Below are 15,681 nucleotides of genomic sequence, written 5' to 3'. Positions count from 1 at the left end.
TCCTGAGATTAGGAGTTAATACTCATTTCTACTTCCCATTTGAATCACACTCAGAATTCTGGCCTTATCTGGTAATTTGACTACAGAAGGCAACCAATGGTTCAGCCATCAAGTGCTAGGCCTAATGAGACAGTTTTCAGCCTCAATAAGCTCAGAGAACCTTAGTCTTTCTCCCAACAATCCTATGAAAAGAGTATTATTTCCATTTGACAGATGTTCAGATTTAAAAAACTAATGTAACTTGTCCAAATTCATGAAGCCAGATAAGTGGGAGAGCTACCTATTGCTTCCACTCAAAAAATGCTGTGAGTTGAACAAACGAACAAATAAATGAATGAATGACACAGCAATGGCTGTGACCTCAATCAAGGAGAAGCAACAAGACCAAATATTTATAGTTCTCAAAGTGCTTTTTCATCTATCATCTCCCTGGGTCTCACAGCTAGCCCATGAGGGAGGCAAAGCGGGTGTTATCTTTCTACAACAGATGAGGCAACAGGCAGAGCTTGGGCAAGAGGCTTAAGGCCACAAAGCAAACAAGGAGTGGAGCCATCCTCACAATACCTTGTTTAATCATTCAAACACATGTTACACACCTACTATGTGCTAGGTGTGCTCCTATGTACTTTATTTTTTAAAAGAGCTTATTTATTTTAGAGAGAGAGAGAGAGAGAGACTGAGCAGGGGGAGAAAGAATCTCAAGCACACTCCGTGCTGAGCTCATAGCCTCATGTGGGGCTCGATCTCACAACCCCGAGATCACGACCTGAGTTGAAACCAAGAGTCAAACACTTAACTGACTGAGCCACCCAGGCACCCCCAAAGATTTTATTTTTACGTAATCTCGATATCCTACATGGGGCTCGAACTTAACAACCCTGAGCATCAAGAATCACATGCTCTACTGACTGAGCTAGCAAGGCACCCTAAGTCCTGTGTACTTTAAATATTCAACTCACTGATATGCCTGGGTGGCTCAGCAGTTGAGCGGCTGCCTTCAGTTCAGGGCGTGATCCTAGAGTCCTGGGATCGAGACCCCCCATGAGGACTCCCTGCATGGAGCCTTGCTTCTCTCTCTCTGCCTGTGTCTCTGCCTCTCTCTCTCTCTGTGTCTCCGTGAATAAATAAAATCTTTAAAAAAAAGTTCAATTCACTAAGCCTTCCACTCAGTTGACAAATAATGGCCATGTTCCTTCTATGCTCCAGGTTCTGTAGCAGGTTCTAGGGACAAAACAGTAAACAAGGCAGAGGAGGAGGTCCCTGCCTTCTTGGAAGCCCTTGGCAAAGATTGAAGAAAATATACCCTATTGTCAAATGCCAGGTTAGCAACACTTACTGTGTACAAAGCATGACTTGGGGCACTTGTGGAGGAGGGGGAGGACAAGGTTATGGGCCACAGTCCTCAGCTTCAGGAATCTTAAAATCTCCAAGCTCTTGGTTCAAAGGATAACCATATACTCACTCTCTCAACCCAAAAGTTTGCTCTTGGAGAGTAGCTCCAAAAGTAATCATAGCAACTTGGTCACCTGTAAAGAAACTCTGATAATAATAGCAGTAATAGTAGCTGTCATACTGAGTAATTACTATATGCCAGGCTCCATGCTAAGTGTTCCCTATTTCTTACCAGCTATTTTCATGCTCCCAAGAGTCTTTCAAGAAAAGCACTATATGTTATTATCTCCTTTTTATAGATGAGGAAACTAAGGCTGGGGGAGACTAAGTAATTTGTCCAAGGATAACTATAGAGTAAGTAGGATTCAGTAATTGCCAAATTTTGTACCTAATTCTTAACAGTGATAGAATTTGTCCCACGGAGGCTATGGAGAGGCAGACACCAGGAATACCAGGAGTAGCTACTGCCTGGGAGGGCTGGAGCCTCCAGAGCTCCCAAAAGATTCTTTTTCACTCCCTTCCATCAAATCTGAACATCATGAAGATGAGAAGGTAAGGAGGAAATGGGTAGGAATGCTCAAAATATCTCTAGGGAGGGCAATAGGAGTCTCTCCCTCGGGATGCCTGGGTAGCTCAGTGGTTGAGCATCTGCCTTTGGCTCAGGGCATGATCCTGGAGTCCTGGGATCTAGTCCCACATCGGGCTCCCTGCATGGAGCCTGCTTCTCCCTCTGCCTATGTCTCTGCCTCTCTATGTGTGTCTCTCGTGAATAAATGAATAAAATCTTTAAAAGAAAATAAAACAAAACAAAAGGAGTCTCTTCCTCTCTGCTAAACCTCCAGGGAAGAAGTTTGTGACCTCTATTTGCCATCCACCACCCCCTAGAGAGAGAGACCGAAGTAGGTAGGAGTGGGAGCAGGGCAGTCTTTTCTCCTTGGGGTGGGGTGCACATCAGGGAAGGGAGAAACCTGATTGGACAAGAAGTTTGTACATATGATATGGTGCCTGTCCTTCACAAGGAACCCCCTTGGAGGAATGCCAGCACACCTTTTGGACCCAAGAACCGGTACAGCCCTAACCTGGAAGCTAAGCTAACAATTTCTAAGCATTGTAACTAGGTCATCAGGTTCCTAGAGAAGCCAGCTGTGGTTGGGGGATGGGGAGGGAAATTCTGTAGTCTACCAAGATCCCTACTTCCCTTCAGGCCCCGCCCTCCCTGAAATCTGCACCTGCTCCCAAACTGACCCCTTCCCCCAGCTGGGCCCAGATGTCAACGGCTCCCAAAGCCCTGCCCCTGCTTTCTATGGGCTAGAACCACATCTTATTGCCACCTGAGCCCTTCAGAAAGGGAGCTGTAGGACAGGAAAGGAGTGGCCTCTCTTGGTAGGTGTGTCTTGCTCCATGAGGGCAGCAAGAAAGTTGGGCCCCTTTGGGCCTGCCTAGGGTACCTTCCTGGCATTGTTGCCACAGGTGGCAGGAGACAGGTGATGTTTACCCTGCTGAGACAAGAGTTGCCAAAAGGCTTCAATCAAACCTTTGAATCTGCACCTGGCCCAGAGGCCCAAAATAACAACCAGGGCAGCCTACCTGATCCACAGGTGCCCCAGGCTTTTATATCCCTACAGTTCTGCCTGCTATATCCCAGCTGGCAAGGGATTCTCTTTCCCAGGGGTGAGGGGAGACCTGGCTGCATCCCTCCAGTGTTGGGCCTCTCCTCATTGGTCCCACCTGTACTGTCAACTATTCCTATCTCTCTGCTCAGAAGCCTCCACCATCAGTCATTGCTCCCTCTTCCCTGACCAGCTTTACTGACCCTTCTCAACCAGTTTGCCTTCTCACTGCCTCCCAAACGCATCATATACTTTCTACCCTCTAGGTCTGCCCGGGTGGATCTTACCTAATGAGGCTGCCCTTGTCACATTCTTTCCACCTAATTTAAGGCTTCAAATGGTCCACATCTTTCTAATAGATAATAATGATGCCTAACATTCAGCATACTATGTCAGGCACTGTGCTAGCTGGGCTACAGGGTCACTCATTCAACAAATATTTGCTGAGTGTCTCTTATGTGCCAAGCACTCTGCTAGATGTTGGGGATGAAGGAAAAAATGAGACAAAATCCCTACACTCTGGGGGCTTAAATTTTATTGGAGGAGACAGACAGCAAACATGGGTAGCCTCTTGAGAGGTGATATTCAAGTTGAAAGCTAAATGGTAGGATGACAGCCCTGATCATATCTAGGGGAATAGTGATCCAGGCTGAAGAAATATAGCATGCCTGAGAAAGAGATTGTTACTATTATGTTCATTAAGGGATGAGTATATCTTCATTTTACAGATGGGGAAACTGAGGACTCAGTATGAATTGCGCAAAACTACACTGCTGAGAAAGCTATTATTTAAGCCTTTAGTGATCTTTCCCCTTTCTAACACTTTCCATTATTGGCACAGAAGAGGGTCTGGGTTGGTAATGCAGTTGGCAAGGGAGAAGGTGCATATTGATGATGCAGCCTGAGACTGGAAGCCTCTGGACCAAGTCATCAACTGAATAGCTGATGGTGGAAGTGGGCTGGTTTGGCAGAGGTCCAGGGCACCTGTGGGTCTGTCCTCTTCTGCTTCTGGAAACTATACCATAGACTTGGCACAGTTTGCCTTGAACCATTCACCAAGTGCTTCAGGTCTATTCCTCCTGCTGCAAATTAGTTTGCTTCCTTAGGGACAGGGACATTTTTGTCACCTAACCTGCATCTAATAATAACCCTTCATGTTCATTGAGCAGATGCTGGCTGAGCCCTTACCAAACCTCAGGCCTGGTGCCAGGAACTCAGGGTAAAATAAGCTGGTCTGGACCTGCTAAGAAGCAATGACACAGAGGCTTGAGGGTAGGCTTTGGCATCAGATACATCTGAGTGCAAGACTCAGATCTGCCTCTTAAAAGGTATGTTAGTGTGGACACGTTATAGAGCCTCTAGAAGTTCTGGATTCTGTCTTGACACAGTTGTGAGGACCAAACAAGATGATTACGTCAAGGGCATAAACACAGCACTTGGCAGGGCAAACACTCAACACACAGTATCTGTTATTATTATTAAAAAATACTTTTGCATTTCTGTAATGAACACTGAGAAAGACTGATGAATCAATGACCTTGACCTCAAACTAATAATACATTATATGTTAATTAACTGAATTCAAATTAAAAAATACTTTTGCACCTCACTTTCTTGCTCAAGCCTTGATTACTCTGATGGGTTGGTATTATTCTCTCAGATTTAAGGGTATTTTAAGCTGATATGCCTCGTACTACACCACAAGCAATATATCAAGCTAAACTTCATATCTGAGTCCAGAGTTTTATTTGTGGGTATGTTTTTTGTTTTTTTTTTAAGATTTTATTTATTTGAGATAGAGCAAGACAGAACATAAGCAGTGTTGGGGAGGTGCACAGATGGAGAGGGATAAGCAGACTCCTTGCTGAGCAGGGAGCTGATGCGGAGCTAAATCCCAGGACCCTGGTATCATGACCTGAGCCAAAGGCAGATGCTTAACCACCTGAGCCACCTAGGCGCCCCTTATCTGTGGGTGTGTGGAAGATGATCAATACATACCAACTATAACAAACCCTGCCTGGTGTGTCTAGCAACAGAGGGGGTGGGTGGGTGATATACATAGACTGATTCAGATGGCAGAAGGATACCAGCAAGGTCAAAGGTATGGGGCATGGAAACAGACCACTGAGGGATGGGTCCCAGATCCACTCACCACAGTATCTACAGTATCACCGGCACTTAGCACATATAAAGCATTCATCAGTATTTGCTGATTTAACATACGAAACAAAACTCTGAGGGCAGCACCAAGTAATGAACAGCCTTAGGAAAGGCAGGCTTGGTCAATAACACTGGGTTAAAAGTCAGAACATTAAAAAAAAAAAAAAAAAAAAAAAAGTCAGAACATGGATTTTCTGATTCTGCCATTAACTGTGGGACAAGCCTCTTGCCTTAGTTTCCTCCCTGTAATGGAACTGAACATACCCACCTCATCTACCTCACTGTGAAATGAAGTATACAAAAGAGTCTGGTAAATTAAAAAGCATTTGCACGCACATAAAAGCTATTATCATCATGCTACAGAACTACTAAGGCAGTAAAGTGTTCAAAGTGTCACCTCGAGTCTGAATCCCAGATTGCCCTAGTATTTATTAGCTTATGAGCCTCTGAGCACATGTCACTTTTCTTTGAGCCTCAGTTTTCTCAATTGTAGAATGACAATAACCTTGTAAGGTTTTAAAGGAGGGTAAAGATAAAAAACAAAGGCTTTGGAGTAAGGCAGTCTTGGTTTCAAATCCTGATGGTTCCTCCTCTAACTAAGCCCTCCAAATTACAGTGTTCTGTAATGATCAAGTTATTGGGAGAGTAACACAGAGATGATGTTGGTAAAAGGCCAGTCACATAAGTGGCACTGGATAAACACCAACCATCATCTAGCTGGTACGGTGAGGGGCAGGGGCAAGGTGCAGTATTTAAAAGTGGGAGTTTGGAAGAGGCTATGCCACTTACTAACCATGCTACGCTGCATAAGTTGCTTAACTCTACCTCAGTTTCCTTATTTGTAAAATAGGGATAATAATAGTACCAACTTCAAAGTGCTGCTAGGCGAATAGAATAATAAATACATGTAAAGCACTGTGAACAATGCCTGGCATAGAGTAAGCACTCAATAAATGTTAAATGCTATTAATAGTAAAGTTAACAATAATATTAATCACCAGTGGAATAAGAGGGAGGGATTGTTTAATCCTGGGATATGGGCATCCCATGGAATAATTCCAGGGAAGTCCCTGGACAGTTGTTTGTAGAGAAGTTTTCAGCCTCTGAAAGACTCTTCCATGGAAAGGACAAGAGGCGGGGTGGGGGGGGGGAGGGAGATATGTTCCTGAGCATTTTAAAATCCCAGTCCTGCTGACCAGGAGGCCAGCCTCTAGGGAGGCAAGTCAGGCTCCTTGGAAGGGACACTGTGTTCCTGGCTCCGCCTGACCAGGGGAACAAAGGCACGTGTGTGGCCAGGGAGGAGGGAGGGGAATGTTTCCCTTTCAAGAGCGGAACAAAGGATCTGAGGCATAGTTGAGCGTGTTCCAATCCCCTCCCAAGCTAGCTCCCATTCCTCAGATGATTGTCCAACAAGGTTTTCAACCTTTCTAGCTTCCTCCTGAAAGGTGAAGGGGGGAGGGGCTGGCTCCACTTCACTCTATCCTCTGTCATCAATCTCCAAGAGGCAGGATTTATACACACCAAACCTCTAAGATCTCTCTTAGGAGTCTCCATCCTGTGCGGGGGTGGGGTGGAGACCTTTGTGGGAACTCAAGGTTAATGGATGACACAAGGCACTGCAAGTGACAGGCTTAATGTCCCTCTAGGGGGAGTCCCAGACTGGAACTGCTACTGAGTGATGGAGCCACGGAGAGAGCCCAAAGAGTTCTGACCAGCCCCCCAGCACGGGATTGGGGGAAAGCCTGACAGAACTAAGTGGAAATGCATTTTCAAATCTTAAAGGGCTGATCAAGGGCTAGAGAGAGAAGCTAGGTAAAGGGTAAAGGGGGGAGCAAAGAAAGTAACTGACAAGAGGAAAGGGAGGGACATGTCAAAATAAAAAAGTAGTTTGTGGGGAGGGGAGCCTTTAGGGACATTACTTTCCAGTTTCTATACTCTCGCCAGCAGGAATCCAGCAGGAATCGACTGCAGGGCTGGGACAGGAAGCAGTCCATGGAAGTCATTGCAATGGCATTTCCTGAAGAGCCAGAGAAAACCTCTAGTTCCGAGGGGAGCTCTGGAGCTTGTCTAAAAAGCCCTGTAGCTTGGAGCTAGCTATAAGACTCCAGCTTGGACTGAGAGTCTCATCAGGGATGAAACCAAGTACCAGAAGGTCCCAAAAGCAGTTTCTTTCTGCAAAAACACTATTTGCAAAAATCAATATGTAATAAACGAGAAGCCAGAAGGAGGCCTGGGATGCAGCTCCTGTTTGTGGCTGATACACACAGTCACAGCTCTGAGAGCCTTAAGACATGGATTAACTCACTGAGCCTTCAGAACAAGGCACTATTATGACCATTTACAAGTTAAAAGACTTGCCCAAGTGGTCAAATGCAGATCCTAAAATCCAAATCCTGTCTTCCTCCTGATGTCTGATGTGTGACCTCGGTAAGCCATTTCACCTTTCTGAGCCTGACTTCCCTCCTGCTCTTTCCTGGGTGGCAATCAGCATCAAAAAGGCAAGATGGATATGAAAGTGCTTTCTGAGCTGTAAAGTGCTATAGAAATATGGCTTATTATTATTGTGGGGTCAGTAAGAAACTACCCCACATTGACACTGAGATTAATTTTTGTATTTAAAAATTGTATTGTAGCTGTTGGTAAAAAAAAAAGAGCCATCCTCAAAGGTAACTAATGTGAAATAGGGCCTTAATCAAATTGGCCAGTGACAACCAGGATTCCTAGACTGTCCACTTCAACTTTCCATCTTACAGATATGGCAGAAACTACAGCCTGGGGGTGAAGCAAGCTGGCTAAGGCAAGACAGTGAGTCAGAGCAGACCGACAGCAAAACAGGGATCCTGACTCTAAGTAAGACCAGTGCTTCTACCACCATGGCACAGGAGCACCAAGAGCCCTGCCATGACAGAACACTGCTAGGACCTGCCTGCCCTAAGGATGTGTTGGGAGGGCAAAACGGAGAATGCAGTCCAAAAACGGAGAATGGATGGTGAATGAGTTTCTGACTCGAGTTCTATGGTGAGGATGGTAAGAATTTTGATACCAACATGTGCCAGGCGCTACACATCTCAGACATGCCTCATTAGGTCTTTACCATGACCTAATGCAGCAGATATTATTTGCCCCAAGTTTCAGAGAATTCAGGGAGCTTGCCCAAGGTCACACAGCTAGATGTGGGTGAGCTGGGACGTACGCCCAGACAAACTTCAGTTATTCAGACTGAAATATTGCTAGAATGGAGAAGGACCATTAAGGACACCACATTTGGAGAGAGCTATTCCTAAAGACATCTAGCTTATTTAGCCTTGATTTCATGACCTCCAAGTGGTTAAAAAAATGTGGCTTCCATCAATACACCATGTGCAAACATGGCTATATTCTCTAGTCCCTTCTCACTACTTCTACCTCCACCTCCTGATCCAGACTAGGATCTTTGTTTTCATGTGGCAGTTGCACCAGTCTCGTCACCAGTTCCTGGCTTGCTGCTCTTGCAAGGGCAGAATTCAGATCACTTCCCCCCTGCTCCAAACTTTCTCCTGGCCTCTCTCTCATTCAACCACAGCCAAGTCTTCATCATGGCCTTAGTAATGCCCTATACGATGTGACCTTTGGCCACCTCTTCCCTCTCAATCCCAACCACTTTCCCTCTTGCTATTTCTTCTTTAGTCACATTCTTCAGGTCTTGGCTCAAACTCTACCTTTTGGTGATGCCTTCCCTAACCACTTTTTTTTTTTTTTTTTAAGATTTTATTTATTTGAGAGAGAACAAGAGTAAAAGCACGGACAAGCAGAGGGGAGGGGCAGAGGAAAGGGAGAAGCAGATTCCCCACTGAGCAGGGAGCCTGACTTGGGACTCAATCCCAGGAGCCTAGGATCATGACCTGAACTGAAGGCAGAACACTTAACTGACTGAGCCACGCAGGCACCCTTCCCTAACCACTCTTGAAACTGCAGGCCCACCTCCCTTGCAAGGCATGCCCTATACCTTGATCGGCTTTATTTTCTTTGTAGCGCTTATTATCACGTGCTGTGTTATATGTATGTAATTAAATGTTTATTATCTGTTTCTCCCCAACCAGATTGTGAGCTTCCACAAGAAGAGAAACTTAATTTTATTTAAGACAGTCTCCCTAGTACCTAGGACAGCCTGGACACAGGAGCTCAATAAATACTCTTTGAATCAATGACTGAATGATCAGATCAGTGAAAATTCCCATTACTATTATTCTGTTATGGTAACCGTTTGTTTCTTCAGAAATTTGGTGGACCATCTCTTTCCACTGAGTACCTGCTATGCCCAAGACCTGCTCAGTACTGAGGAAAAGTGTGGACAAGATGTGGACTCCACCTTCAGGAAACTCCTAAATCTGGTAGAGAGACAACAGTGTGAGAAATGTCTTTACACTAATTTCATGCTACCAGTTATTATCCTTTCATTTATCCAAGTTCTGTTAGGTACTCTACCAATAAAAATGGTGTAACCCCTCTTCCTCCAGGCATTTGACACTGGTGATAAATTTTCTTGAGTCTTCTCTTCCCCAGGTTAAACAAAATGACCCAGTGGAACTGTCTACTGTCTAACTCAGGTCTGTCAACTGGGAAAGGGGAAGACAGACTGTCGGCTGGAAGGAAGAAAAGAAGCTGCTCCAGGAACAGAGTGACTCCTTCAAAGAAAAGAGAGGAAGTCCCTAGGGAGAACTCTGTGGACTTAGGGTCGGGGTAGGGACAAGGCCCTGCTAATGGAGGTAGTAGAAGATTATACTTCGGTCGAAGAGAAGCTCACTAGGAATTACCCCTAAATCTATCCCTGCCAAACCCAGACAAGATCATGGTTCTGAAAGTGAGCCCCGTGATAGAAGGCTGAGGATGTTGGAAAATGATGACTTCAGGACAGATACCTGCTGGGGAAAGGACAGCTAACAACTAACTGCTGCTTCCTGCAGCCCAGACAAATCTGGTGACTGCCCACACACAAGTCAAGAAAACCTTCTGGGTTCTGTTGGGACCCCTTGAAAAAACACCTGGGTAATTTTCTTCCAGAAGTTGAAGGGCTCTACAGGGCCACTGGGGAAATTAGTCTCAGGAAGTCTGGAAAATCCTGTGATAGTGACAGAGTTTCAAGAGCAACCTCAAATGTACATCCAGAAGAACTGGGTGTTTTGAGGTGGAGTCCCTGAGACATTTCTACCTCACTTTGGGACCTGAATGAGATTACTAAAAATTTCCACGTTTGGGGTTTCTAATGGGGTTTCCCCAAGAAAACCACAGAATTGCCAACAGCTGCTGAGATCTGTAAAGGTCACTGAGGTGCTTCAGATAGCATATAGCCATGGCATATAGCCATGCCAAAGAATAGGCAAGAAACCTACAGAAACTACAAGACCACAGAGCCATGCAGCCTGGGAAAGGCCAAATTATTTTTCCTCTCTCCACACACTGTTCATCGCTCTTGACAATGGTTTTCAATCGAGCTAAGGGGTTTCCCAGGGACAGCAATTCCAAAATGGCCTAGCCCACCTGGGTCCTCACCTTAAAACTGTCCATATTCCCATTGGAAAGCTTCCAAAACGCTCTGTCCCTATATAGGTCACATCAGGTTCCATTCTAGATGAGTATCTTAGGAGTTGGCTTTGTTTCTGGAGAAACTATGGGGCCAAAGTTCAGTTTTCTGAGGCAGATGACCTACTCACTAAATGAGGTGCTTCCACCCTACAATTATGGCCCAGGAAGGGCTTTTGTTCTAGATTCTTTACTAGAGTCAAGCTATGGCAGGTGGCTGTCATTATTCTATTTTACATGTAGAAGAGATGGATGGACAAGAGAGACAAACAGGTTCAGCATCTTGCCAGGTGACTTCAAGCAGGCAGTGGTGTGGCTACGTGTGGAATTCCAGTCCTTGGAGCTCACCCATAATTAAGTAGATATATCTGAAGCAGGCCACCTTCTCTCCACATGCACATGATTCTTATCTATTGGCAGAGCCTGAGAGGGTTTAACAATTAAGAATTAACAAGAAGGCCACTCTGACTAGGCAAAACCCTGATGCCTACTCGAGTTTTACCAATGTCAGAATCTGAGGCTATACACATTCCTTTGGGAATATGCTCCTGCCAACAAAGGCACCGTTCTACCTGCAGCTACCTGAATCATGTCAGGATCACAGACCAGAGTGAGCACCTTCACAAGCATGTTTTGTTTGGCCCAATAGCATTTCTGCCTTTTTGTGCCAGGATATCCGGGTCAATTTATTACTCCTAGAACAACCTGATACGGATGGAAAAGACTTCAGAGTCAGGCTGACTGACCTAGGCGAAAATTCTCACTCAGTCACTTAACTGGCTGAAGGATACCCGGAGCCAGTCATTGAGCTATCAGGGGCTTCACATGTAAACTGGGAATAAACCTACCTACCTTGAAAAGTTATTGTGTGAGATATGTGAAATAGCATGTCATTTCCATGAGGGAAGGTATCATGTGCAGCTAACTGCCAGCATCCAGCACAGCGCCTGCCTCATAGTAGATGATCAGTACGTTCTGGCTGCATAAGTAAAAGACTCAAGACAATGCCTCATACATAGGATGTACTTCATAAAGGCTCATTTCCTTCCACTTTTCTGTAGGGATGCTAAATTTAGAGCATATCCCAGCGTGGTAATGGCCCATAAGTCGTACCCTCATGGATTCACCACAGCCTCCAGGAAGGTTTTGAGATGGCTACTGCAGTAGCCAGCCTGTGCAGCTCCAACAGGATGGTACGAGAAAGGGAAGTGAGTGGGTAGCTTCCATCCAAAGGATCTCTACTTAAATGTTCTTTACCTCCTGGCCTCAGGGAGCATGAGTGCCCAGAAATGGTGCTGACATAACTGGCTCTTCTGCACACATCCCCTGTTCACCAAGAGGAAGTACATATGGTATGTTGCCTAACGGGCTCTGAAAATTCTTGAGCAGAGACAGAAGATGGAATTTCAATCCAGGGGTGATCTAATGAACTTTCCCTGTGCTGCTGTCTAAAACCTCTTTCCATATATACAGTACTGGGTGACCGGCAATTCTCTGATCCAGGTAGTCCTCTGCAGAGGCTGGTCGATAGAACAGGCACCTCTCCCAGACTGCCTCTTGTTAATAGCTGGCAACAACCCACCTGGTATTAGCACCCCTGGCCAAAGACAATAGTCAGGCAAGGTGGGCACAAGGCCCAAGCCTCTACTAGGAGATGCCTCAGAGGCTTTGTCTGAAGTGCTGGAATCCTGTCTCTCCTGTAATCAGCTGAACAAATATTTGCCCCCAAAGAGAATCAAAGCAGGAGGGAACAGGCCAGGTCATCACACAAACCAACAGGAACTATTTAATCATTTATCCCCCCAGGGAGTTCACTTACAGAATGGCTTTCAAGTCTGGTCAGCCTTAGCTCTAGAGCTCTCCACCTTTACCTCCCCCAACCCCACCCCAGTCATCTGACCTCTATTGACTTGACCCCTTTGTGTTTTACAAGAACTGGCAGCAGGAAGAGTTAATGAAGTTGCAAAGAAATGGGAAATAAGACAGGGGGAAGGGCAAACTAGGCGGTCTCTGGCTCAGAGGTAAACTGAAGTGCCACGCCCTAGGCCCAGCCTATGGATAATTTGCATTCTTGACATTCCTGAATCTGTGGTACTTGGGCCCTTCCACCTCAGCTCCTTCAATAGATGACTTATTTTCCACAGCCTGCTCAATTTTCTGGGTGTTCTGAGGGGACCGAATACCCCTTACAAGCCCTGCATCTCCCCTAGGCAAGGAGATAAGCAAGGAAATGAGGATTGAGTTCACTGTAGGGCAAAAATTGCCTACAATGAGCACTCCTAAAGAACTTCTCACCACTATCTGCTCCTAAGTTGGTGTTGGGCAAGAGAATTCTCCATTGGGGGGAGAGGAATGAGGGCATGACTCCTAGGCCCACAAAGTGTGTCTGGAACCAATAACTACTACAGAAACTTGCTGGTGCCAGTCACTGCTCTCATTAGCTCCAGGATTTACAACACTCTGCAAGGCAAAGAGGGCTTGCCCCATTTTTTTTTTAGTGTAAGAAACTGAGAGGCTCAAGGTAAAGTGGCCTGTCCAAGGTGGCACAGCTGGGTGAGTGACAGGGCTGACACTCAAACCTATGTCAGTTTGTTTCTGAAGTCTGTCACTGAATCTCAATATCCCAAAGAGCCCCCACAGACCAGGTTCTTGCTTTGCCAGCCAACAGTGCTCCGTGAAGAGGCCCTAGGGCCCTGGCCGGAAAGCAACAGGCAGAACAGCTAGAGCTCTCCAACCGACCCCAGGCAGTGAGGTGCAAAGTCCCCAGGCTTACTGTGTGACACAGCAAGAGCTCCAAAAACAGGCCAACCATACAGAAAGTTTGCACACTTTAGAGCAAATGAACAGAGGAGTGCAGCACAAACACAACCAGCCCACTGGCACAGCTTACCACTGCCCTAAAATCTGACAATCCTCAGCCATCCAAGCCACTATAGGAACTTCTGCCTGGCCATGCCCCATTCTGAGAGGAGACGAATGTGTATGCATCTGAGATGCATCTGAGACAAGAGGAACATGTATGTAAACTCTGAAATAAACGGAACTTAATTTGTGGGAGGGAAGGAAGCCCAGGATAAGATTGACATCCCTGGGGGAGTAAGAATGAAGGGGCTCAGAGGTATTACACTCATCAGCCCTTTTTGTGGTGAGCCATTTTGTCAGGCTGTGGGGGAACACTAGAATAACCTCCCACTCGCAAAGATTTGGGGCCAAATAAACACACAGGCTATGTTTTCCTCTGCTGAGAAACTGAACACAATTATGAAAGAGTGGGGTCATGAGAGTGACCAGGATGAAAGTCAAGACTAGGTTACCCGTATTTGAGAACAGTTAACCTCTTGTGGTGCAGGGAGGTCACCTCTCCTTAACAAGCAGTCTCCATAACCACCCAGCACAACAGAAAGAGATATGGATGAGAAGGCTATTGGAGATCTCTTCGATCAGAGGCTGAGAGAAAGGTAGTATACACAAGGGGCGTGGTCCTTACCCAGCCGCCGTTCTCCTGGATCCAAGGCTCTAGGTGGTCATTCAGGTAAGTGGCCATCCAAGCTGCGATCCGACTCACCAATACCTGCATCTCCTTGTCTACGCTCTCCACGCACAGTGCCCCACCGAAGGAGAAAAAGGCCACAATGCGACCCCAGTTCACCCCATCCCGGAAGAGTTCGTTCACTACCTGCTCAAAGCTCTGATATGCTGTCCCTGGGGTGATGTGAAGCTGGGATGTCAGGTCACTGAATGCCCGCCGGTACCTCAGTTCAAACTCATCCCCAGCCTCCCTCAGCGCTTGTTTCACCGCTGCCATGGGGATCACCTCCCGGGCATCCAAGCTGCTGCTGTGGCCAGTGGCTCCATTCACCGCAGGGCTGTCTGCCAAGTGCCAGGATGGGTTGCCATTGATGGCACTGGGGGTCTCCATCTCTGATTCAGTCCCTTCTGGGGCCTCAGTTCTGTTCTCTTCCACATCACTAAACTGACTCCAGCTGTATCCTTTCTGGGAAAGCTTGTAGGAGAGAAAGTCAACCACCAGCTCCCGGTTGCTCTGAGACATTTTTATAATAGGGATGGGCTCGACCAGTCCATTGTCCAAAACACCTGCTCACTCACTGAGTCTGGTCTCTGCTTAGTGGTTCTCTTCTGAGGTCCAAAGCCAAGATAAGGTTCTGATGGGAGAGAAAGAGCTTCAGGAAAAAAAAAAAATTAATATGCATGCCATTTAACCTACAATATTCCATTCCCCTTCCAGGTACCAGAACTGGTTTCTTTGTGGTTCTTAGGAAGGTCTGGGTCTAGCGTCCAAAAGACTTCAATGAAGTCAAATTGAAAGCACCCGTGGGCTCTTTCTGAATCACCACACCGGCTTTTTTTTTTTTTTTTGGTACCTCAGCCACCCCCTTTTCTCTGAAACGCCTTCCTCAGAAAGTCACCCCCACGGACAGTCTGCCCCCACCCCCACCTCCGCACCACCTACATTTAAATCCGTCTCAGGCAACCGCAGGCAGGTGCAACCCCCGGAAGATCTTTTGTAACATAGGTCGGGAGAAGAGGTGGCAGCCGGGATGCCGGCAACTCAGCCGGCCTCACGGCGGCTGGCAAAAAAAGGAGCTCCGGCTGGAGGGATCATGCGACCCGACAGGCTGAGAGCCCAGAAGGCGACACAGGAATTACGAAGCTCAGGAACCGGCCCCCTCGCTTGCTTCCTCCTCCATCGCCCGGATCGAGGGCGGCCACTCGGCAGCGGCCTCCTGCCACCCGGGAGCCCAGCCCCCTCGCTCTTGCACGCCCCTTGGCTCTCCGCCTCCTACTGGGAGCCAGGAGAACTCTCCCGGAGGTGGCTGGTGTGGGCTTTAGGTTTTTTGTTGTTGTTGTTTCTATTTAAGTGCCAGCTCGGGGTAAGGCTTCCGAAACCCTGAAGGGACTTCTCAATGGGGCTCAAGGTTTCGAGAAGGGGCAGCGGGAG

The 15,681-nt window shown here is 46.7% G+C and overlaps 1 protein-coding gene across 5 annotated transcripts in view; it reads right to left on the bottom strand.

Moving 5' to 3' along the window:
• Nucleotides 1–15,681, bottom strand: part of BCL2L1 (BCL2 like 1) — a 50,136-nt gene that overhangs the window by 33,533 nt on the left and 922 nt on the right. For 2 of the 5 annotated variants that reach the window (XM_041732793.1, XM_041732795.1), the window contains exon 2: nucleotides 14,209–14,902. In XM_041732793.1, the coding sequence (XP_041588727.1) occupies nucleotides 14,209–14,772 (564 nt within the window). In that variant the 5' untranslated portion in view covers nucleotides 14,773–14,902. Of the gene's footprint in view, nucleotides 1–14,208; nucleotides 14,903–15,192; nucleotides 15,526–15,681 lie in introns of those variants that run through there. The other 3 variants (XM_041732794.1, XM_041732792.1, XM_041732796.1) reach the window with 3 other exon arrangements.

This window comes from Vulpes lagopus, chromosome 18, assembly GCF_018345385.1.
Source record: "Vulpes lagopus strain Blue_001 chromosome 18, ASM1834538v1, whole genome shotgun sequence".
Taxonomy (NCBI): Eukaryota; Metazoa; Chordata; class Mammalia; order Carnivora; family Canidae; genus Vulpes; species Vulpes lagopus.
Note: the sequence above shows the minus strand (reverse complement) of the source record. Positions and strands in the feature narration are given on the sequence as shown.